At 37.1% G+C, this 18603-nt stretch overlaps 1 protein-coding gene across 1 annotated transcript in view; it reads right to left on the bottom strand.

The window, feature by feature from the left end:
- CFAP299 (cilia and flagella associated protein 299) overlaps window positions 1-18603 on the bottom strand; it is a 579020-nt gene that overhangs the window by 347040 nt on the left and 213377 nt on the right. The window contains exon 3 of the mRNA XM_059397269.1: window positions 14802-14892. Coding sequence (XP_059253252.1) covers window positions 14802-14892 — 91 coding nt within the window. The remainder of the gene's footprint in view (window positions 1-14801; window positions 14893-18603) is intronic.

Here is an 18603-nt window from a genome sequence, read left to right as displayed (position 1 = left end):
AAATCGGAGGGGGGGGGGAACCATGAGAGACTGGGGACTTCGGAAAACCAACCGGGGGGTTTTCGGGGGGGGGGGTGGGGGATGGGTGAGCCTGGTGATGTGTATTAAGGAGGGCATGGATTGCGTGGAGCACTGGGTATTATAGACAAACAGTGAATCTTGGAACACTACATCAAAAACTAATGATATAATGTATGGTGACTAACATAATACAATAAAAATTAAAAAAAAAAATTTCCTTGCTGTAAACCAAAAACTGGACTCTGAGATAAACAACAACAACAAAAAATATTGGAATGGTCCTACAGTCTTTTTTCCTAATAATTTAACATGATCTTTTTAAGACGATCCACACTGATAATACAGAATACATCTAGTTCGTCACACTGATTGCCGTACGGTGTGCCATTCTACAAATGAGCCACAACTTGCCTCATGTTTATGAACATTTAGGTTATTCTGCTATATTCTAAGTAATGCTCCAGTGCACATACTTGTAACTACCTTGTTACACACGGAATGGACAGCTTCTCTCAGGCAGGCATGTATTAGCTTAAACATTATGCACACCTTTCTCTTTACCAGACTTCATTAAACTGCTCTCTGAACTGTGCCTAACAATGTACTGAACGTTGAATCATGAACATGACTGCTTACTTCTTCACAACCTCACCGCATTTGGCAAGATCTGTCACTTTATTTTTTTCTGATCTTGTATATGCAAGATATAACTCATTTTAATTTTCATTTATCTGATACTAGTACAGTTGAGCAATTATCTATTCATGCTCCAGTACCATACTGTCTAGCAAGGATGGCTTTTTAATGTACGTTGTTACATGGTATGAATAGTTACTCACACCATTACTTTTTTTTTTGCATTTTTCCCATTTTTTTAGAAGTTAGAACATGCTCACTTACTAAAGATTACTTATGGCCTTACTTATGAGATAATTTTTCTATAACTAAATCCTTTGCTTTGTGAGTATGACATAGCGATGATATCATCTGCACATACACACATGTGACAGGTACAATGGCCCGTCCGTGTTCACTAGTCACACCTGCTCTCCCCTCGCACTCGGCACGAGTCTTTTCTCAGTGTTCCCAGGTAAGTGTGACCATGTGAACTGGGCCCTGGACGGAGTACTATAAACCAGATCTCCAGTCCTGGCCTACAAAGAATCTTCTCGGCGGTTCTCTCTTCTCTCTTCCTTGAGTGATTCTCAGTAATCGGGGCATTTTCAGAAGCTATGTAATGAAGTAGTATCTCAAGATTATCCACCATCTAGGTCCTTGAGTAAGTACATAAAACAGAAAAAGCTCTGGTGAGTTTAACATGGACTAACAAGCTAAAGTGAGAAAGCATTACATTTTTATTGTATTAAATCATTAAGGTTTTGTTATGTCACATAACTGATCTTGCCGTAGTCAGTCCTCCATGTACTATATATGCATATATGCACACTCGTATGTGTATTCCCAACCCTCTATCTCAGCACCCGGAGCACTTTGTCCGGGAAAGGTGACACAGGAGGCGTCCATCTGGCACTCGCCCCGCGCCGGCAGCCCAGGGCAGCTTCTGGTCACCGCACGGAGGTTTTGGCGATGAGCCAAAGGGACAACGACAGTAAATGAGGTGAGATCTATAAATGGTCTCATTTCAGGTCGGGCTTCACTGGCAAATGACTCTTTTTCAAACGCTAAAAAAAAAAAAAAAAATCTTTTGGTTTTCAGAACTTTGCGAATTTTATTTCTTTATTTTTTAACTTTCTGTGAGAGAAGGACAGAGCGAGGGCAGAGCGAGGGCAGAGCCCGTCCCGGGACCCCCGACGCCCCCCGCGCCCGTCCCGGGACCCCCGACGCCCCCCGCGCCCGTCCCGGGACCCCCGACGCCCCCCGCGCCCGTCCCGGGACCCCCGACGCCCCCCGCGCCCGTCCCGGGACCCCCGACGCCCCCCGCGCCCGTCCCGGGACCCCCGCCGCCCCCCGAGCCCGGGCCCTGCTGGGTCGGAACCGGACGCGACCCCGGCGGCAGCCGCGAGCGGCCCCGGAGGCCGGGGAAGCGCTGGTCGGACCCGACGGGCGCGCAGGGCCGGGGTCCCCCCGCCGGGCCGGGCCAGCTGCGGTCCGGGGTCCCCACCGTCGACCCCGACGCCCGGGCGCCCCACAGCTCCGTGGGTGTAGACGGGCGGCTAAAGGAGTGCGGACCTAGACGTCCACACAAGCCTTACTGGAGCATTTATGTGAACAGATCAGCAGGCCTTTTACCGTTTTTACCCTTATTTTTGTTTATGAACAGACACAGGGCGTTCTTGGGTTAGTCATGCGTCTGCTGATGTCTAAACAGTCCTACCTCATTTCACCATCCGACACACAGCCCAGGTCACCTGTTTGCACAGACCTTCGGGAATATGATGATGCCATAATGCGACCAAACAGCTCATTTCTCCAGGTTCAGTGACTTACATCTATTTTCTTCTTTTTCCTAGTCCGTAAGCAGCCAATGACAGTCAAAGAGACAAAAGCCATATGATCTCACTCATATGTGCAGCTTAAGAAGCCAAACAAATGAGGAAAGAGGAAAATAAGAGAGGGAGAGAGGGGGAGGCAAACCAAGAAAAGACTTTTTTTTTTTTTTTTTTGAAGATTTTATTTATTTGGCAGATCACAAGCAGGCAGAGAGGCAGCGGGGAGAGAGGAAGAAGCAGCTCCCCACTGAGCAGAGAGCCCGATGTGGGGCCCGATCCCAGGACCCTGAGATCATGACCCCAGCCGCAGGCAGAGACTCGACCCGCCGAGCCACCCAGGTGCCCCCTAAGAAAAAACTTCTAACGCAGAGAACGAACTGATGGTTCCCAGAAGGAAGGTGGGAGGTGGGAACGGGTTAAAGAGGCGATGGGGGTTAAGGAGGCGCTTAGTGTGATGAGCACAGGGTGAGGACGGACGCGGATCCACTACACCGGACACCTGAAACGAATACTCCAGGGTATGTTAACTACCTGGAATTCAATTAAAAACTTTTAAAAAACTGCACTAAATTTGGGGCGCCTGGGAGGCTCAGTGGGTTAGGGCCTCTGCCTTCAGCTCAGGTCATGATCCCAGGGTCCTGGGATCGAGCCCCGCATCGGGCTCTCTGCTAAGTGGGGAGCCTGCTTCTCTCTCTCTCTCTGCCCGTCTCTCTGCCTGCTTGTGATCTCTGTCTGTCAAATAAATAAATAAAATCTTTAAAGAAAATTAAAAAAATTTTAAAAACTGCACTAAATCTGAAAATGCTTAGTGTCTACAAAGTAATAAAATAGATCTCCACTCCCATGACCACAATTATTAAATTCACAAACATGTCTTTCATGAACGCATTCTGACACAATGCTGTCTCCAGAATCACAAGTAGATTCACTGGCTTCATTCTGCCAGTCCTTCAGAACAGCACCTGTTATGTATGGGAACGTGTACGAGTGAGTGTAAGACTTAAGTTGGAAAGCTTAGTATATATGCAAAATTTCTGGACCTGAAAACATGTTTCGACTTGTTTTTATTTAGAAACAAGGATGCCTTTGCAGTAAAATACATTTTATTTTAATTCAAAAATACCATTCTCATTTTAGAAACCGGACACTAAAGTAATTAAACCTTTATAAAAAATAATTTATAAATTTAAAGACCTTAAATGAAAATATTTTTTTAGCATATATACAGATACACATATTGGAAAAGTAAAGTTCTTTTCTTTCAAAAATGTCTAAAATCAAACTTTTTCACCTGCAGTGCATGTGGGCAGTGTCCCTCCTAGATCTCCTTTCCCAGACTGGCACCCCCTCTACCAGATGCTGCAGGTGTTAATGGCTAATGGTTCGCACCTGTTCTCTCCTCAACAAGGACTGCCCTTGGCTGACCTGAGTCACTTGACTCCCTCCTCCCCCAAGGCTTGCTGCAGCTGATGATTAGTTGACAGAGGCAGGAAAGGGGAAGGAGACTGTGCATAAAACACACCCCCTTGCCTCAAGGCAAAACCACCTCTGATACAGTTTGAGAGCCAGAGGTCCCTGCGTGATCAGAATGGAGCTAGATTTCCACTGAAATCACGCCTCTGCCTACCTTCCTCTTCCGTACTATCATGCTTCCCTCGTGCCCGGTTTCACATGAGAGAACTTCCTCACCAAACAACTTCCACTAAAATCTCTACCTTAGGCTCTACTTCTAGGGAACCTGAAATAACAGAACACATATTACTTACTTTTTTTTTTTTTTACAAAACACATATTCTTTATATTTTATTAAACATCTACTAAGTATTAGCTTATTGTGCCTTAAACCTTATAAAATTCTATTCTAGAAGTATCTCAGCTATATGAAAATGATTATATCATGTGCAGGAAACTCGGGCTCTGTAGAATTGAAGACCTATTAGCTTGTAATAAGGGGGGAATCCAAGAATCTAACTCAAATTAATATGGCTCCATAACATCTCTTTCCAGAATTTCTCACTGCCTATTTCATATTTTTATCTAGAAAATAAAAAAAATTAAAGATCTATTCAACTATACTTTTCTCAGTAAAATGTAAGTTGATGTGCATTTTATTTTCCAAACACTGATGTAATTTGTTTAAAATGAAGGTACGATTGAATGAGTCATATAATTTCCATAAGGGTTTATTAATGGACAGGCATGGATTCAATTAAAAAGGAAATAAACATCTTACAATACCTTCATTTTCTTGAAAGGGAACATTTTATAGAAGTTGGAAAATAGCAAGGAGGGAAAAGATCATGTCAGCACAATGTTACTGGTCATATACAACGCAATCTTATGTTTCATAGAGATTTCAACACAGGAAATGGGTATATTAGGAACTGCCTAATTCATAGGTTTTCCTTACCCACGTACAGTGGTTTCTTTGAATGACTCTGAAGGAAAAGTTGTAAGCAGTGCTTTTATACCAGCTTCAATAATGCATATTTCAAAGCCCAAACTAGTCAGCCATGTAACTGTTTACATAGTCAACATTCAGTGGGAAAATAAGTGTCAACAGGCTCCATTTTCTCAGCCCAGAACACCATGTGACCTTTCAGTACAATCCTCATGAGTCTCTGATTAGGAAAGGAATATTTTATTTTTGTTCTTTCCATTCAATAAACCCAGGATTCTTAGTTTACTCCCATCTGAAAAAGAGCAACTCGCCCCACCCCATCCCCACTCCACCACTTAGCCACTTAAAAGAGTTACATAATCCTATTACATTAGAAACAGTGTTGGGAGGGTCCATGTCTTTTCTTTGTTCATGGCAAATAGCAAAGTGGTTTGCACAGAGCAGAAAATTAATAAAATAGACTGTGGTTTCCTATAACATAAATCAAAGTCCATAACATAAAGCGTTTGTTTTAATATTCTGATTTCTGTAATATCTTGGTAATGACCAACAATCTTTGGAACCCTAATAAAATCTGTAAATATCTGAATGTCTTAAGGAACTCTTTCAACCATCTTTTCTAGAGACTCAAAACCATTCAATGCTTCCCTTGAAAACCACTGCATATTTCTACAACTTCTTTTTTATTCACTATTATAACTCTAGCAATGCTATAATTTTCTTTTACTGCAGAAATCACAATTGTCAAATACGTGTCGTGTTTTATGCAGTGTGACAAGTATCTAATCTGCATTTTCTTTTCAATAATTAATATTATGATGAGGGTATTCTTTTAATCTCTGTATGACAGAGCAGGGCATTATGGCTTGGAAAATTCAGCACAGACCTTTTGTCATCTATAATATTGGCTAAGCAGTAAATCTAGAACATGAGTCTAGTTACTATCCATCTCCAAGTTCTATGCTGTTATCTACTGAAATACAGTAAATCTGTTAATGCCAAGGTCACATTTCTCTTTCCATTAATAAAATTAACAATTGCTCACACCCTATTGAATCCCCTAAGTAGAAACACAAGAACAGAACTCAACTCCCAGTTCCTAAATCAAAATGAGTAAGACGGCTTGTAGTTCTCGCCACAATTACTGAACTCCATCTTTCTCCACAATTTATCCTGTCATTTCTTTATCCCAGGCTTTTCTTATCTACTCTCTAGAATGTTACAGTGGCCTTTCAGCTGGCTTTCCTGTCTCATACTTCATTACCCCTCCTACAGAGCTGTGTATCCCCCGGCTGCCAGTGTATTCTTAAAATGCATGTCTGATCACATCAGCCACTTGTCTACATTCTTTGAGCTCATCCCCTTCTGCGCACTGTCTCATGCTACTGAGCGCAGCCAGCAGAGCCCTCTGCGATGGCTGCCGTCTGCTTCTTTGGCTTCCCTGCTTTCTCCCCGCACATTTATTTGAGACATATTTACAAGGTACAACTGACTGCACTTGGTGACCCACTGGTTGTGAGATCTGAGGAGTACAGAAGGAAAAGAAAATTAATTTCAATGCATATAAATTTAAGTATCTGAAGGATAGCAATGTGGAGATAAACACTGGAGTAAATTTTGAAGATCTTTTTTCTCCAGTTACCTACTTAACATTTCAACGACTTCTTTTCCCAAAACAACTCAAACTCTATATATTCACAGTCAGATACATGGTCTCTCTGTGCCCCTCTCTTGACCTTTGAATGTACCATGTGGCAAGGAGCTGCAGCACCATCTCCCCAGCTGTGGGGGCCGGTTGTCCATGTCCCCTCCCTCTGTTTCCGCCCCGGTCTGAGCTATCAGACCCTGTCACCACAGCCTGCCCAGTTTACCTTGTAAGGAACGGTCAAGTCAGCTCTTCATCTTCCCTGTCATCCTCCGGATCCAGGCTATTATTTTATCTTCTCTAATTTGATCTTGCATGGATTGGAATCTCTTTTATCCTCTCTCTAGTTTATTCTCTGTCCTGAAGATGCACTATATTTTTCTGTCTGAAAATCTGATTGTATCATCTCCTGACCATTTGTATACAATCAGAACTTGCTGTTTTTCCTTCACAGCCCCTGCCATAGTTGTAAGTTTGCTTTATCTGTATGCTTTCTTGGTTACTCACTTTCTTTCCCAAGCAACTCCAAGATCCATATGGCACCTGAAATCCACTGTATCTCCAGACGCTCGCATAATAGCTACCAACACTTAATGAATAATTGAATAAATTCATTAATAGATGCACAGCAAAGCCCTAGGCCTCTGGTTTGGTAGCAAGAAATACATTCATTGGATTAATGGCAGTGGATGTACAGGGGCTAGATCATTCCAAGGAAAAATGTGTATAGTGGAAAGGATGTAGCTTCAAGTAGAGGTGTCAGGTAGTCAGCCCAAGAAAGAATAAAATCTAAAATAAGAAAACTATAAGATAATTATGTCATAGACACCAGGATAGGAGAGAAACATGTTGATCAGAGTAATCTAGAAAGAAACTGGAAACTATTGTTTCACAATAACCCACTTTTCCTCTTTATTTCTACCTAGATAGACTTCTCTTCATACAATCATCACATTTTTGACCTTTATAATTTTTAGTCTCGTTCATATACATGAAATGCTCTCAAGATATTACATCTTCATTCAAGGAACCTCTGTAATTTTACCATTTCTAATAAGGTATTTTTGGACATTGCAAGAAAAAAATACCCTTAATCTCAACCTGATTTAAATATTTAATGCATGTAACATTCTCTCTGGTTTTTCTGAGAAAATGATTTTTCAGTATCTCATGTATTCACACAATGTGCTTAGTTCTCTGAATTTTTTAAAGATTTATTTAAATTCCAGTTAGTTAACATGCAGTGTAATATTAGTTTTAGGTATACAATATAATGATTCAACAATTTCACACAACATCTGATGTTCATCACAACAAATGCCGTCCTTAATCCCTACCACATATTTAGTCCATCCCCCCCTTCTGGTAACCATCAGTTTGCTTTCTATAGTTAAGAGTCTGTTTCTTGGTTTGCCTCTTTCTTTTTCCTCTTGCTCTTGTATCTTAAATTCCACATATGAGTGCAATCATATGGTATTTGTCTTCTTTCTCTGACTCATTTTGCTTAGTATAACACTCTCCAGCTCCTTCTATGTCATTGAAAATGGCAAGATTTCTTTTCTTTCTTTAAGATTTTATTTTTACACATTTCTCAGAGAGAGAGAGAGAGATCAGAAGTAGGCAGAGAGAGAGGAAGGGAAACAGGCTCCCCGCTGAGCAGAGAGCCCGATGCAGGCCTCGATCCCAGGACTCTGAGATCATGACCTGGGCTGACGGCAGAGGCTTAACCTACTGAGCCACTCAGGTACCCCAAGATTTCTTTTTTTTTTTTTTATGGCTACGTTATATTTTAATGTGTGTGTGTGTGCGTGTGTGTATCATTTCTTTATCCATTCATTAGCCAACAGACACTTGAAATATCTCCATAATTTGGCTACTGTAGATAATGTTACTATAAACATTAGTGTGCATGTGTCCTCTTCAATTAGTATATTTTATTCTTTGGGTAAATACCTAGTAGTGCAATTGCTGGATCATAGCATAGTTCTATTTGTAGGTTTTTGAGGAAACTCCATACTGTTTTGCAGAGGGGCTGCAGCAGGTTGCATTCCCACCAACAACATAAGAGGGCTCCCCTTTCTCCACATCTTCACCACCACCTTTTGTTTCTTGTGTCATTGATTTTAGCCACTCTGACAGGTGTGAGGTGGTATCTCATTGTAGCTTTGATGTGAATTTCCCTGATGATCAGTGATGTTGAGCATCTTTTCATGTGTCTGTTGGCCATTTAAATGTCTTCTTTGGAAAATGGTCTATTCGTGTCTTCTGCCCATTTTTTAATTCGATTATTCATTTTGGGGGTGTTGAGTTTTAGAAATTCTCTATATATTTTGGACATTAACCCTTATTGGACATGTCATTTGTAAATGTCCTCTCCCATCCCATAGTCTGCCTTTCAGTTTCATTCGTTGTTTCCTTCACTGGAAGCTTTTTATTTTGAGGTAGTCCCAATGCTTTATTTTTTCTTTTGTTTCCCTTACACTGGGAGATGTATCTAGAAAGAAGCTGCTATGGCCAGTGTCAAAGAAGTTATTGCTTGTGTTCTCTTTTAGGATTTTCATGGTTTCAGGTCTCACATAAAGGTCTTTAATCCCCTTTGAGTTTATGTTTGTATATGGTGTGAGAAAGTGGTCTGGTTTCATTCTTCTGCATGTTGCTGTCCAGTTTTCTCAACATCATTTGTTGAAGAGATGGGTCTTTTTCCTGTTGGATATTCTTTCCTGCTTTGTGGAAGATTGATTGACCTTTAGTTGTATGGGTTCATTTCTAGGTTCTCTTTTCTGTTCCATTGATCTGTATGCTTATTTTTGTGCCAGTACCATACTATTTTGATGACTACAACTTTGTAATATAACTTGAAGTCCAGAATTGTGATGCCTGCAACTTTGTTTTTCTTTTTCAAGGTTGCTTTGGCTAGTCAGGGTCTTTTATGGTTCCCTATAAATTTTAAGATTGTTTGTTCTAGCTCTGTGAAAATGCTAGTAGCATTTTGATGAGGATCATATTAAATGTGTATATTGCTTGGGGTAGTATAGACATTTTAATAATATTTATTCTTCCAATTCATAAGCATAGAACATTCTTATGTTTTTTGTGTCATTTTCAACCCCTTTCATCAGAGTTTTATACTTTCAGAGTAGAGATCTTTCACATTTTTGGTAGGTTTATATTTAGGTATTTTACTGTTTTTGGTGCAATTGTAAATGGGATTGACTCCTTAATTTCTCTTTCTGATGCTTCAGTATTGGTGTATATAAATGCAACAGATTTCTCCTGCAACTTTACTGAATTCATTTTTCAGTTCTAGCAGTTTTTTGGTGGAGACTTTCAGGTTTTCCATATATAGCATCATGTCATAGAGGGAATATACTTCAACAAAACAAAGGCCATATATGAAAATCTCATAGCCAGTATCATACTAAATGGGGGAAAACTGGGAGCTTTTCCTCTATGGTCAGGAACAAGATGCGATGTCCACTCTTACCACTTTTATTTAACACAGTACTTGAAGTCCTAGCCACAGTAATCAGACAACAGAAAGAAATAAAAACCATCCAAATTAGCAAGGAAGAAGTAACCCTTCACTATTTGCAGAGGACATGACATTGTATATAAAAAATCCAGAAGACCACCAAAAATCAGTGAATATTTTATGTCCACCTACACATCAGTGTGGTTTGCCTCTGAGTTTCTGGATATCTAGAACCACACCTGCTTAATCTTTTTCCAAGCACTTGTCATAAACATATACTTAATGCGTGCCTCACTGTAGAGGTGGTATTAAGAGCTTCACAACATAAGCAATCAGAAAAATACACTTTCTCAGGAAACAATAAATCTGTTTATAAGTGAGAAGGAAATGGTTAGTAATTTTAGATTTTAAAGAATTTTTAAATCTGAAATATATGAATCGTAAGGTAGAAATATTTTAATACATGCATGGTACCCATTTATAATAAATTAAATAGTTACATTATCAGGAAAACATACTCGTTATATCTGTCATATGAGGCATTACACAATTAAAAATCCTTTTAACATTTTTATACGTGAATTGCACGTAAGTCTCAATGTTTTGTCTAAATGCACAGAACATCATAGTGACTTAAAACAAGAGTATTTTGTAAGAAAATTTAAAGAAAGGAATGTGTGTGTTTCTGTATAATATGCTTGTATGTATGTACATATGTATACATGCATATATATATTATACATACACTTACATGAAGCATATATTATGCATGAAATTCAGACGCATTCATAAAATAATATTGATTCTTGAATTAAATCAAGTTACCTCCAGCTTAATATAAACTTTTTTAAAAAAAGGATCAGACCTGTACCCCTGGGGATAAAAATATATGTTTATAAAAAATAAAAAATTAATTAAAAAAAAGATAATAAACATATTTAAAATAAAAAAAAAAAAGGATTTATCTGAACAGTATCTATAAACTTTCAACTGTCATAAAACCCTGTTCCCTCCCAGGGCATAGCCCTGAGACTACATGCCTAAGCAGTAGGTTTGTAGAAATGGTATGAGTGCATTTAATAAGCAAGTAATCCTATAACTTGAGCATTGAAGTATTGGGGTGGGGGCCCACTGGGAAGTGGGGACAGACAGGAGTGCTGTTTTCCTAAGCTCTAGGCTCTTTGGCAGAGTCAATTCAAGGCCTAAATGGAAAAAAACTAGTAAATCAATTTGCAATTAGTTGACCAGAGGGAGAAAGAGGACACCCCGAACAAGATTCAGTTACACTAAATAGCATTTGAAACCGGGATCACCCAACTTAAAAATAAAATTAAAAGTTGTGCATGTGGGAAGGTAAATCCAATCTTCTTCTAATTTCCTAGCAACGTTTAAAGAAAATTACCTCGGAAAATTGCTATGGAATTACCCTTCAAGCCTTACGAGGCCATGCAGATCAACTATGTCAATTCTAAAACTACATCATAATTTTTCCAGCTTGTACTTTCATTAAGATGAAACACAAAGAGTAGCAAATGAGCCTCTGGGTTGGAGTTCTCCATTTATTTTGCATTCACTATGTAGAGAAATGTTAATACGTAGGAAATAGTCATTTCCCTTGGAGAGTTCAGACCTCATAAAGTTCACATATAATTTCTGTTGTCAGCAAATTAATATAGATTCAAATCTCATGAATATTGTATACTTTATCAGACTACTTTTATAAAAAGTGTATCCATTAACTAAATGGCTTTTAAGTAAGCTTATGATCCTCATAATTAGATCTGTCTAAAATATGTTTATTCTTTTATAGTTTTCTATAAAACCATTTGGAGTCTGCTTTAAGACCAGACTAGGAAACAAAATTAAACCTTAAATGCCACTCTTGATACAATGATATGTATTCTGCTGATTATAATATCAAAAATTCAAAGACCCAAATAAATGAATGCCCATGTTATTTTCAGATTCAGCAAGGCTATGAGTCTGATAAGATTCCAGTTTCCTAGTTAGTGACCACCCACCCAACATTTAATGTTAACTATTTAGTGTACTCAATCAAAGTTAAATTTAGGAACTTTTCTAGGGAAAAACCAAATTCTAACAATGTATTTAAAGATCATTCAGAGGAACAATGCAGAGAAAACATGTATACTCACAGCAGAGCTCTCTTATTGTCCCAAACCCAAATTCACCAACCTACTTAGCACATGTGCCTACAGACTCTTTCTTTCTTCTCCCTATAACTTTAAGGGTGGCTTCTGCCCCTCTCAAAGGTAAATTCTTTCCTAGTGTTCTAGATTCCATCTTCCTTTTAAGGACTTATTTCCAGCAACTGTTTCCTTTCTCCCCTACATCATCAATACCTCTCTCGGTACTTACTTGATCCTTCCCGCTAACATAAAACACGGGCTAACATTATCCATCTTATATTAAAACACAACAAAACAAACTTCCTGGGCTCCAGCTCCAGCTGTCACTCAATGTCTACACTATCCTTCACTGCAAAAATCATTTAAAAAAACCCGTTGTTTCTCTTCATTTTCATTTACATATTTTTTTCTTTTTTCTACCTACTCCAATGAGACATTTGCCCATACCCTTCATTGAAACAGCCCTCACCAATGTAACAATGACATTTACCTAGCCAAAAACAATGACAAACTTTTTATCATTTGTTATAGGCTGAATTTTGTTCCTCCCCAAAAGACATGTTGAGTATTTAACCCTTGGTACCTATGAATATGACCTTATTTGGAAATAAGATATTTACAGATGTAATAAAACTGACTTGGCCATACCCAATTGGGGAGGAGGATCCAATATGATTAGTGTTGTTATAAGAACAGAAGACAGAACACAGGTACAGAAGGAGAATGCACATGATGATGGAGGCACAGATTAGAGTGACAGATCTACAAACCCAAGAATATCGGTGATTTCCAGGAACACCAGAAACTAAGGGAAAAGCAAAGAAGAGATTCTCCCATAGATCCTTCAGAGAGAACATGGTTCTGCCAACATCTTAATTTCAGACTTCTGGCCTCCAGAACTATGAAAAATAAGTTCCTACTGTTTTAAGCCCCCAGTTTAGAGTAATTTGTTATGGCGGCCAGGGGGAAACGAATGCATCACCTTATCTAACCTCTCTTGTACCCCAGTGTCCCAGGAACAAAAACAGTTTCAGGTGTGAGCGGGTGCACAAGAAAATCTATTGAGTGATTGGCAAGTGAATGGGAGCTGGGTAAGAAAATACATAGGTGTATCATTTAGGAGACTATTATAGTAATTTCCTTAAGATATAATGGTAGTTTGAATCAAAGTAAGTGATAGTTGAGATGGTGAAAATTGAAGTAATTTGATTTATATTTTGGAGAAATTAGTGGTTCGTTTGAGTGAGAGAGAGTAGATGGGTAGATGAGTGGATGAGTCTGTCACTCATTGTTAAAAGAAATACCAAGAGGAGAGAAAGACTTAAAAAGATATTTTTGAGAGGAAGTATACCACTGTGGTTAAAATGTGGATTTAGGGTCTCTAAAGCTATTTGTATTTATTGATTTATTAGTTTACTGTCTAATCATGGGCCATTTTTTCAACCTATAGAATCAGGTTATGGAGTAGATGAAATTTGTTCTTGTCAAGTATATGTTTTAAATTTATATGAAAGCTTTCATAATCCTTATCTTGTTTGATCATTAATGATCATATGTCCCTTCCCAAAAGTCCTTATCATGATTCCCTATGACATGCTATGTTTTGCCTTTGTAGCTGCTCTTTCTATTAAGAGTCAGATAAATTTTAAACTTTTCTGTTGTAATTTAGAAGGCCCTCCAGAGTCTAGTCGCTATCCATATTTCCAACTTCACTTCTTCAGTCTCACTTGTCCATCTTCCTCAAGAAGCTTTCCCTGATTTCAAGCTCAGTTCATTCTATTAAATTATCTAACTAAAGTATGAATTTTTCTCTCTATGAAGTATATTGAAGATTTTGTCTGCATGTGAAATTTTCAAGAGTCCTGTTGGAAAAATTCCAACTATTTTTCAAGAAAACCTTGGTAAAATAGACCACCTTATATACATATTTTTCTGTTGCTGTTTTAAACTTTTCATCACACTACTTCTGATTATTTTTCTGTAAGACATTTATTACAGTTTGAGCATGAGTATTTGCTTTTTTTAATCCTTGACTTAGAATGTTTTTAAAACCTACAGAAGACTTTTATCACTAATACTATATTAACAAAAGATAAAAGTAAATACATATTCCAAATAACATTAAAAACTACATATTTGATTTAGCACACATTTTAATAAAGCAAGACCATATTCTCCTTGGATGATCAAAAGTTGTATCCCTCCATTATGTGGTTTCTACCACATCTCCCAGGGCAGGATTACAAGGCACACTACAGGACTCTCCTCTGAAGGTACCACAAAATCAAATCAGGTAGGGACAGGGCAAAGCTTGGGGGACCGTGGATGATGTGACTTGGAAGACTGTACTAGGAGGCTGAGCTGAAAAGAAGTAGCAAGTTTCAACATAAGACTAGCACAATGCTGAAGACGACAACCACCATCCCAATGCATTTTCTCTACAATAGTTGTAGGAAATCATTTTTTTTTCACCAAGTGGGTACTTCTATAGACGTAAGTGGGAATAAAATTTTTTCCCACATACTTTGTATAATATATACGACAAAGAGCCATATTATATCCCTCATGCATCACTTCTCAGGGAAGAATTAAAACTTGTATTATTAATACCAACTGTGCCTTTAATGTATACATTTTTAGCTATTGGATGAAATGTACTCACGCTCACTTTTCCGTTGCGATTGTCTTCTTCTCTCACTGCCAGAGCCTTCAGAAAATTATCTTGCAGGTCTTTACCGGCACTTGTTAATGTCCTATAAAAAGCAGGTCTTAGTTATAGTGCATTAGAAAACAAATATATCAAAAATATTCAGGGGCCAAAAACCACACTTCTTTATTCCAAGTGATAATGTCCTTGTAACACAAAAATTATATACACAATCATTATAAACCACATACAATTATTATAACTTACTACATTCCTCAAATTATTATACAGTTATAGAATCTATATTTATGAATAATTAGAATCAAGTCTATAAATATCATACATGCCTTTATCAATACTCAAGCCAGATAGAGTTAATTTCATTTACATGTCTGTTTTATTCTTTTTAATCATACCATGCAAATTTATTTATACCTCTCATTACCCATAATAATTTTAGATTATTTATAATTTAAGTACAGTTTATTTATTTAATATAATAAATTTAAAATATGAGAAACCTAAACCAATTTCTTTACTGACATAGAACATTAATCTTACCTCTATGAGGATATAAAAAAGGCAAAAAGGAAAGAAACTAGGTTGAGTCATTTCTGTTAGATAAAAAGAAACTTTAAGACTACAGGGTGTTTGCCTGGCTCAGTTGATGAAGCATGAGACTCTTGATCTCAGGGTTGTGAGTTTGAGCCCCATTAGGTATAGAGATGACTTCTTTAAAAAAATCTTAAAAAAAAAAAATTCAAAAGAGGCAATATTAAAATAAATAAGTTCTGGAGATGGCTATTATACTGACAATATATTAAAATCATACCATTCCTCTTTTTTATTATTATTCAAGTCTTATAGACATAGACATATTATTTTCTATAACCTCTATGAGAAAGATAAAAGTACTTTTGTTATACAAACTGGGAACAGAGAGGGTAAGGGCTAGACCTCCTAAGCTATGTGCAGCAGAGTCAAAAAGTTATATAAATAATCAATTATTACAGCATGCTACATCTGAGAACCGGAAACTTCTCAGCAAGTGGAAATATTGGGCAAGAAAGCTAATGCAGTGTGTGGTAAGGAATTCTTAAATTTTTAACATGCATTACTCTTACTTAACTAGATTTATTTAACAGTCAGTGACCTGAGAAAACTTGCTTAAATAAATATCACAAAAGGAGTCACTTCCTCAAGAAGTGAAGTAGGTCCATTACAAAATATTAGGGTTATAAGTTTTATAAAGACAAATACTCCATCTTTTCTGTTTACAATCCACTACACTTTCAAAATGGGGTAAAAATTATATGGATGAGTTAATCTCCACCAATCGTGTTTAATCATTAGCTAAAGGCATTTATATAATCCTACATGAATGGGTCTAAATAAATCCTTAATCCTCAACAATTAGACTTCTGGTTTTATTATTTAATTATGTTGTTTGTGTCATCACACATAGTTATATTACTGGATTAACACTCAAAAAGAGTAAATAACAAAAGAGAAAAAATGAAAAACTGTTAAAATAGAAATATTTCCATACGTTATTTTCTTAAGAGGTCACTTACTTTAAAGATTACTAAGTCTTTCAGTAAATACTCATGAGTTATTAATCATCTCAGAATTTTAAATGTAAAATTAGGCATTTTCTAATAGGCAAGGTTTGAATAATCATTGTGATGTGTTCTAATAAGCAGTTTCTAGATAAACACTAAATCAAATTTGAGATTAAATCAGTCTTAATAGCAATACTTTTTTATCTATTGGGCAGTCTTCATACTATTCTCTATGCTAGGTATTTCACAAATACTTTCAATTATCTTCAAATCAAACCTTAAGGGAGGACATGTTTATTTCCACTTTAGAGATGAACTTGATGATAATCAGTCGGCATTCAGTTTTTAACTTAAATATCACCAACCCCAAGGATTTATTTTACTATTCTGAAGCCACAAAATATAGCAAAACCTCATTTGATGCCGCAGTACTTTAACAGAAAACAATGAGAACTCACTGGTAAGAGGAAACCTAAAGTAACAGGAATGGGGGTACTGTGAGGTATGTAAGCTTCATCAGGAGGCGCCCCTAGGAGTTATCAGAGGCTGGTGGTCTTGAAACCTCTGTGGAAAGCCAATCAGCCATAATCATCACTCCAATTCTAGACTAGAATAACTTGTTCAGAGGTAGGTTTGATTTCTAGCCAGTGACATCCGGCATAGCCTATATTTAATAATTCTAGAATTTATATTCAATTCATCTGCACTTGTTTGAATATGTAATTCAACTTCTCTGTGCCTCAATTACTTTGAAATGATGATTTTGTGCACTCAATTCGGAAAAATTTAGTGGAGAGTATAGTAAAATGTAATGGATGAGTAAGTTTATTATAAAACTTTTACAATATTATCTTGTTAGGAAATAAGCACACATCTATGAAAAAGCAGTTTTCAGAAATAGTTTTATTTTCCATGGATAAGTTTACTGACAAAACTATATGCCTGTATTTTTGTGGTCTCAAATAATATAAATTTTATTTTTTAGGGCAAAATGGAATATTATTTTCAAACTTGATAAAAATATGATTTTATTTATCATAATGTATGGATTTTTAGACAACTTATTTGAGTATTAAATATGGGAGACATATTTCTACTGTACTTTGATGTAGGGCACCTGTTGCTTGGTCTTGTATATTTTCTCCAGGACAATATAATATCTTTTTTGTTTTGTTTGTTACATAAATTAGGAGGAAAAAAAAATCCTGCTTCTTTTCAAATAGTATTTTATAAATTTCTTTAACATTGGTAAACATTTTCACATTCCTCCTTTCAGTGTATTATTGTAGATTGTTCTGTATTATCAATCTGGGTTGCTATAACAAAATGCCATAGATTGGGTGTCTTAAACAATAGAAATTTATTTTCTCACGTATCTGGAGGCTGGAAGTCCAAGGACAGGGTACCAGCACAGTTTGCTTCTAGTAACCACTCTCTTCTCTTAACCAACTCACTGTATTTGTACTAAGTATCTCACTGTATTCTTAATATTCATTTTTCTGATTTCTTTTGTTTTGTTATACATATATTTTTCTAAATTCTATGTCCTCCAAAATCTACATGTATACCAAATATTGTATAGAAGGAATAAAAGTAACCAATGAACCATTGCAAGTCCTTTCCTTTGAGCATTATTTCAACAGGAGAATCTATCTTTAATATCTAAGGGATTATTTTTTTAAAAGATCTAAGAGGGAAAAACAGTGGAGCTAAATCCAATGTGTGGTTTTTTACTCTCCTGTATTTTCTTGTAAACTATTCCTGGTGGCTTTTTTTTTTTTTTTTCTTCCTTCCTTCCTCCCCTTCTTTCTAATTTAATTGAAACAATTTTCCTTAGAGGTTAGGTCGATCAGAATTATATTTAGAAAGACTTATGGTTTAGGAACTTTTACACTATATACTGCGATTTCCATGAAATTTCCACAAGGTCATCAATTTATATTCTAATCACTTTCAGAAAAGAAAAAGACTTCTGGAGAAATGAGATTCATTTATTGGTAAGGAGGAATGAGAATCAAATTTTCATTAAGATAAATGGCGTCACTCCCCCCATGCCGGCCCCTTCTGCATGTCAAAGAGTTTATAAATTACCAAATGCACAGTAAAGCTACCAGCATCTTTGGGAAGAAGTTTCAACTGTTGGAAGCACACAGAAGAAAGACAAGAAGTGCTAGGATGCACACGAGACGGCTGTTCCTTTTCGTCCTCTATTCTGAAGAAAACCCAAGGCGGAGAGTCATAAAATCTGTGGTATC

Source organism: Mustela nigripes, chromosome 1, assembly GCF_022355385.1.
Source record: "Mustela nigripes isolate SB6536 chromosome 1, MUSNIG.SB6536, whole genome shotgun sequence".
In the NCBI taxonomy this organism is placed as follows: domain Eukaryota; kingdom Metazoa; phylum Chordata; class Mammalia; order Carnivora; family Mustelidae; genus Mustela; species Mustela nigripes.
This window is presented reverse-complemented; position numbering and strand designations above follow the sequence as displayed.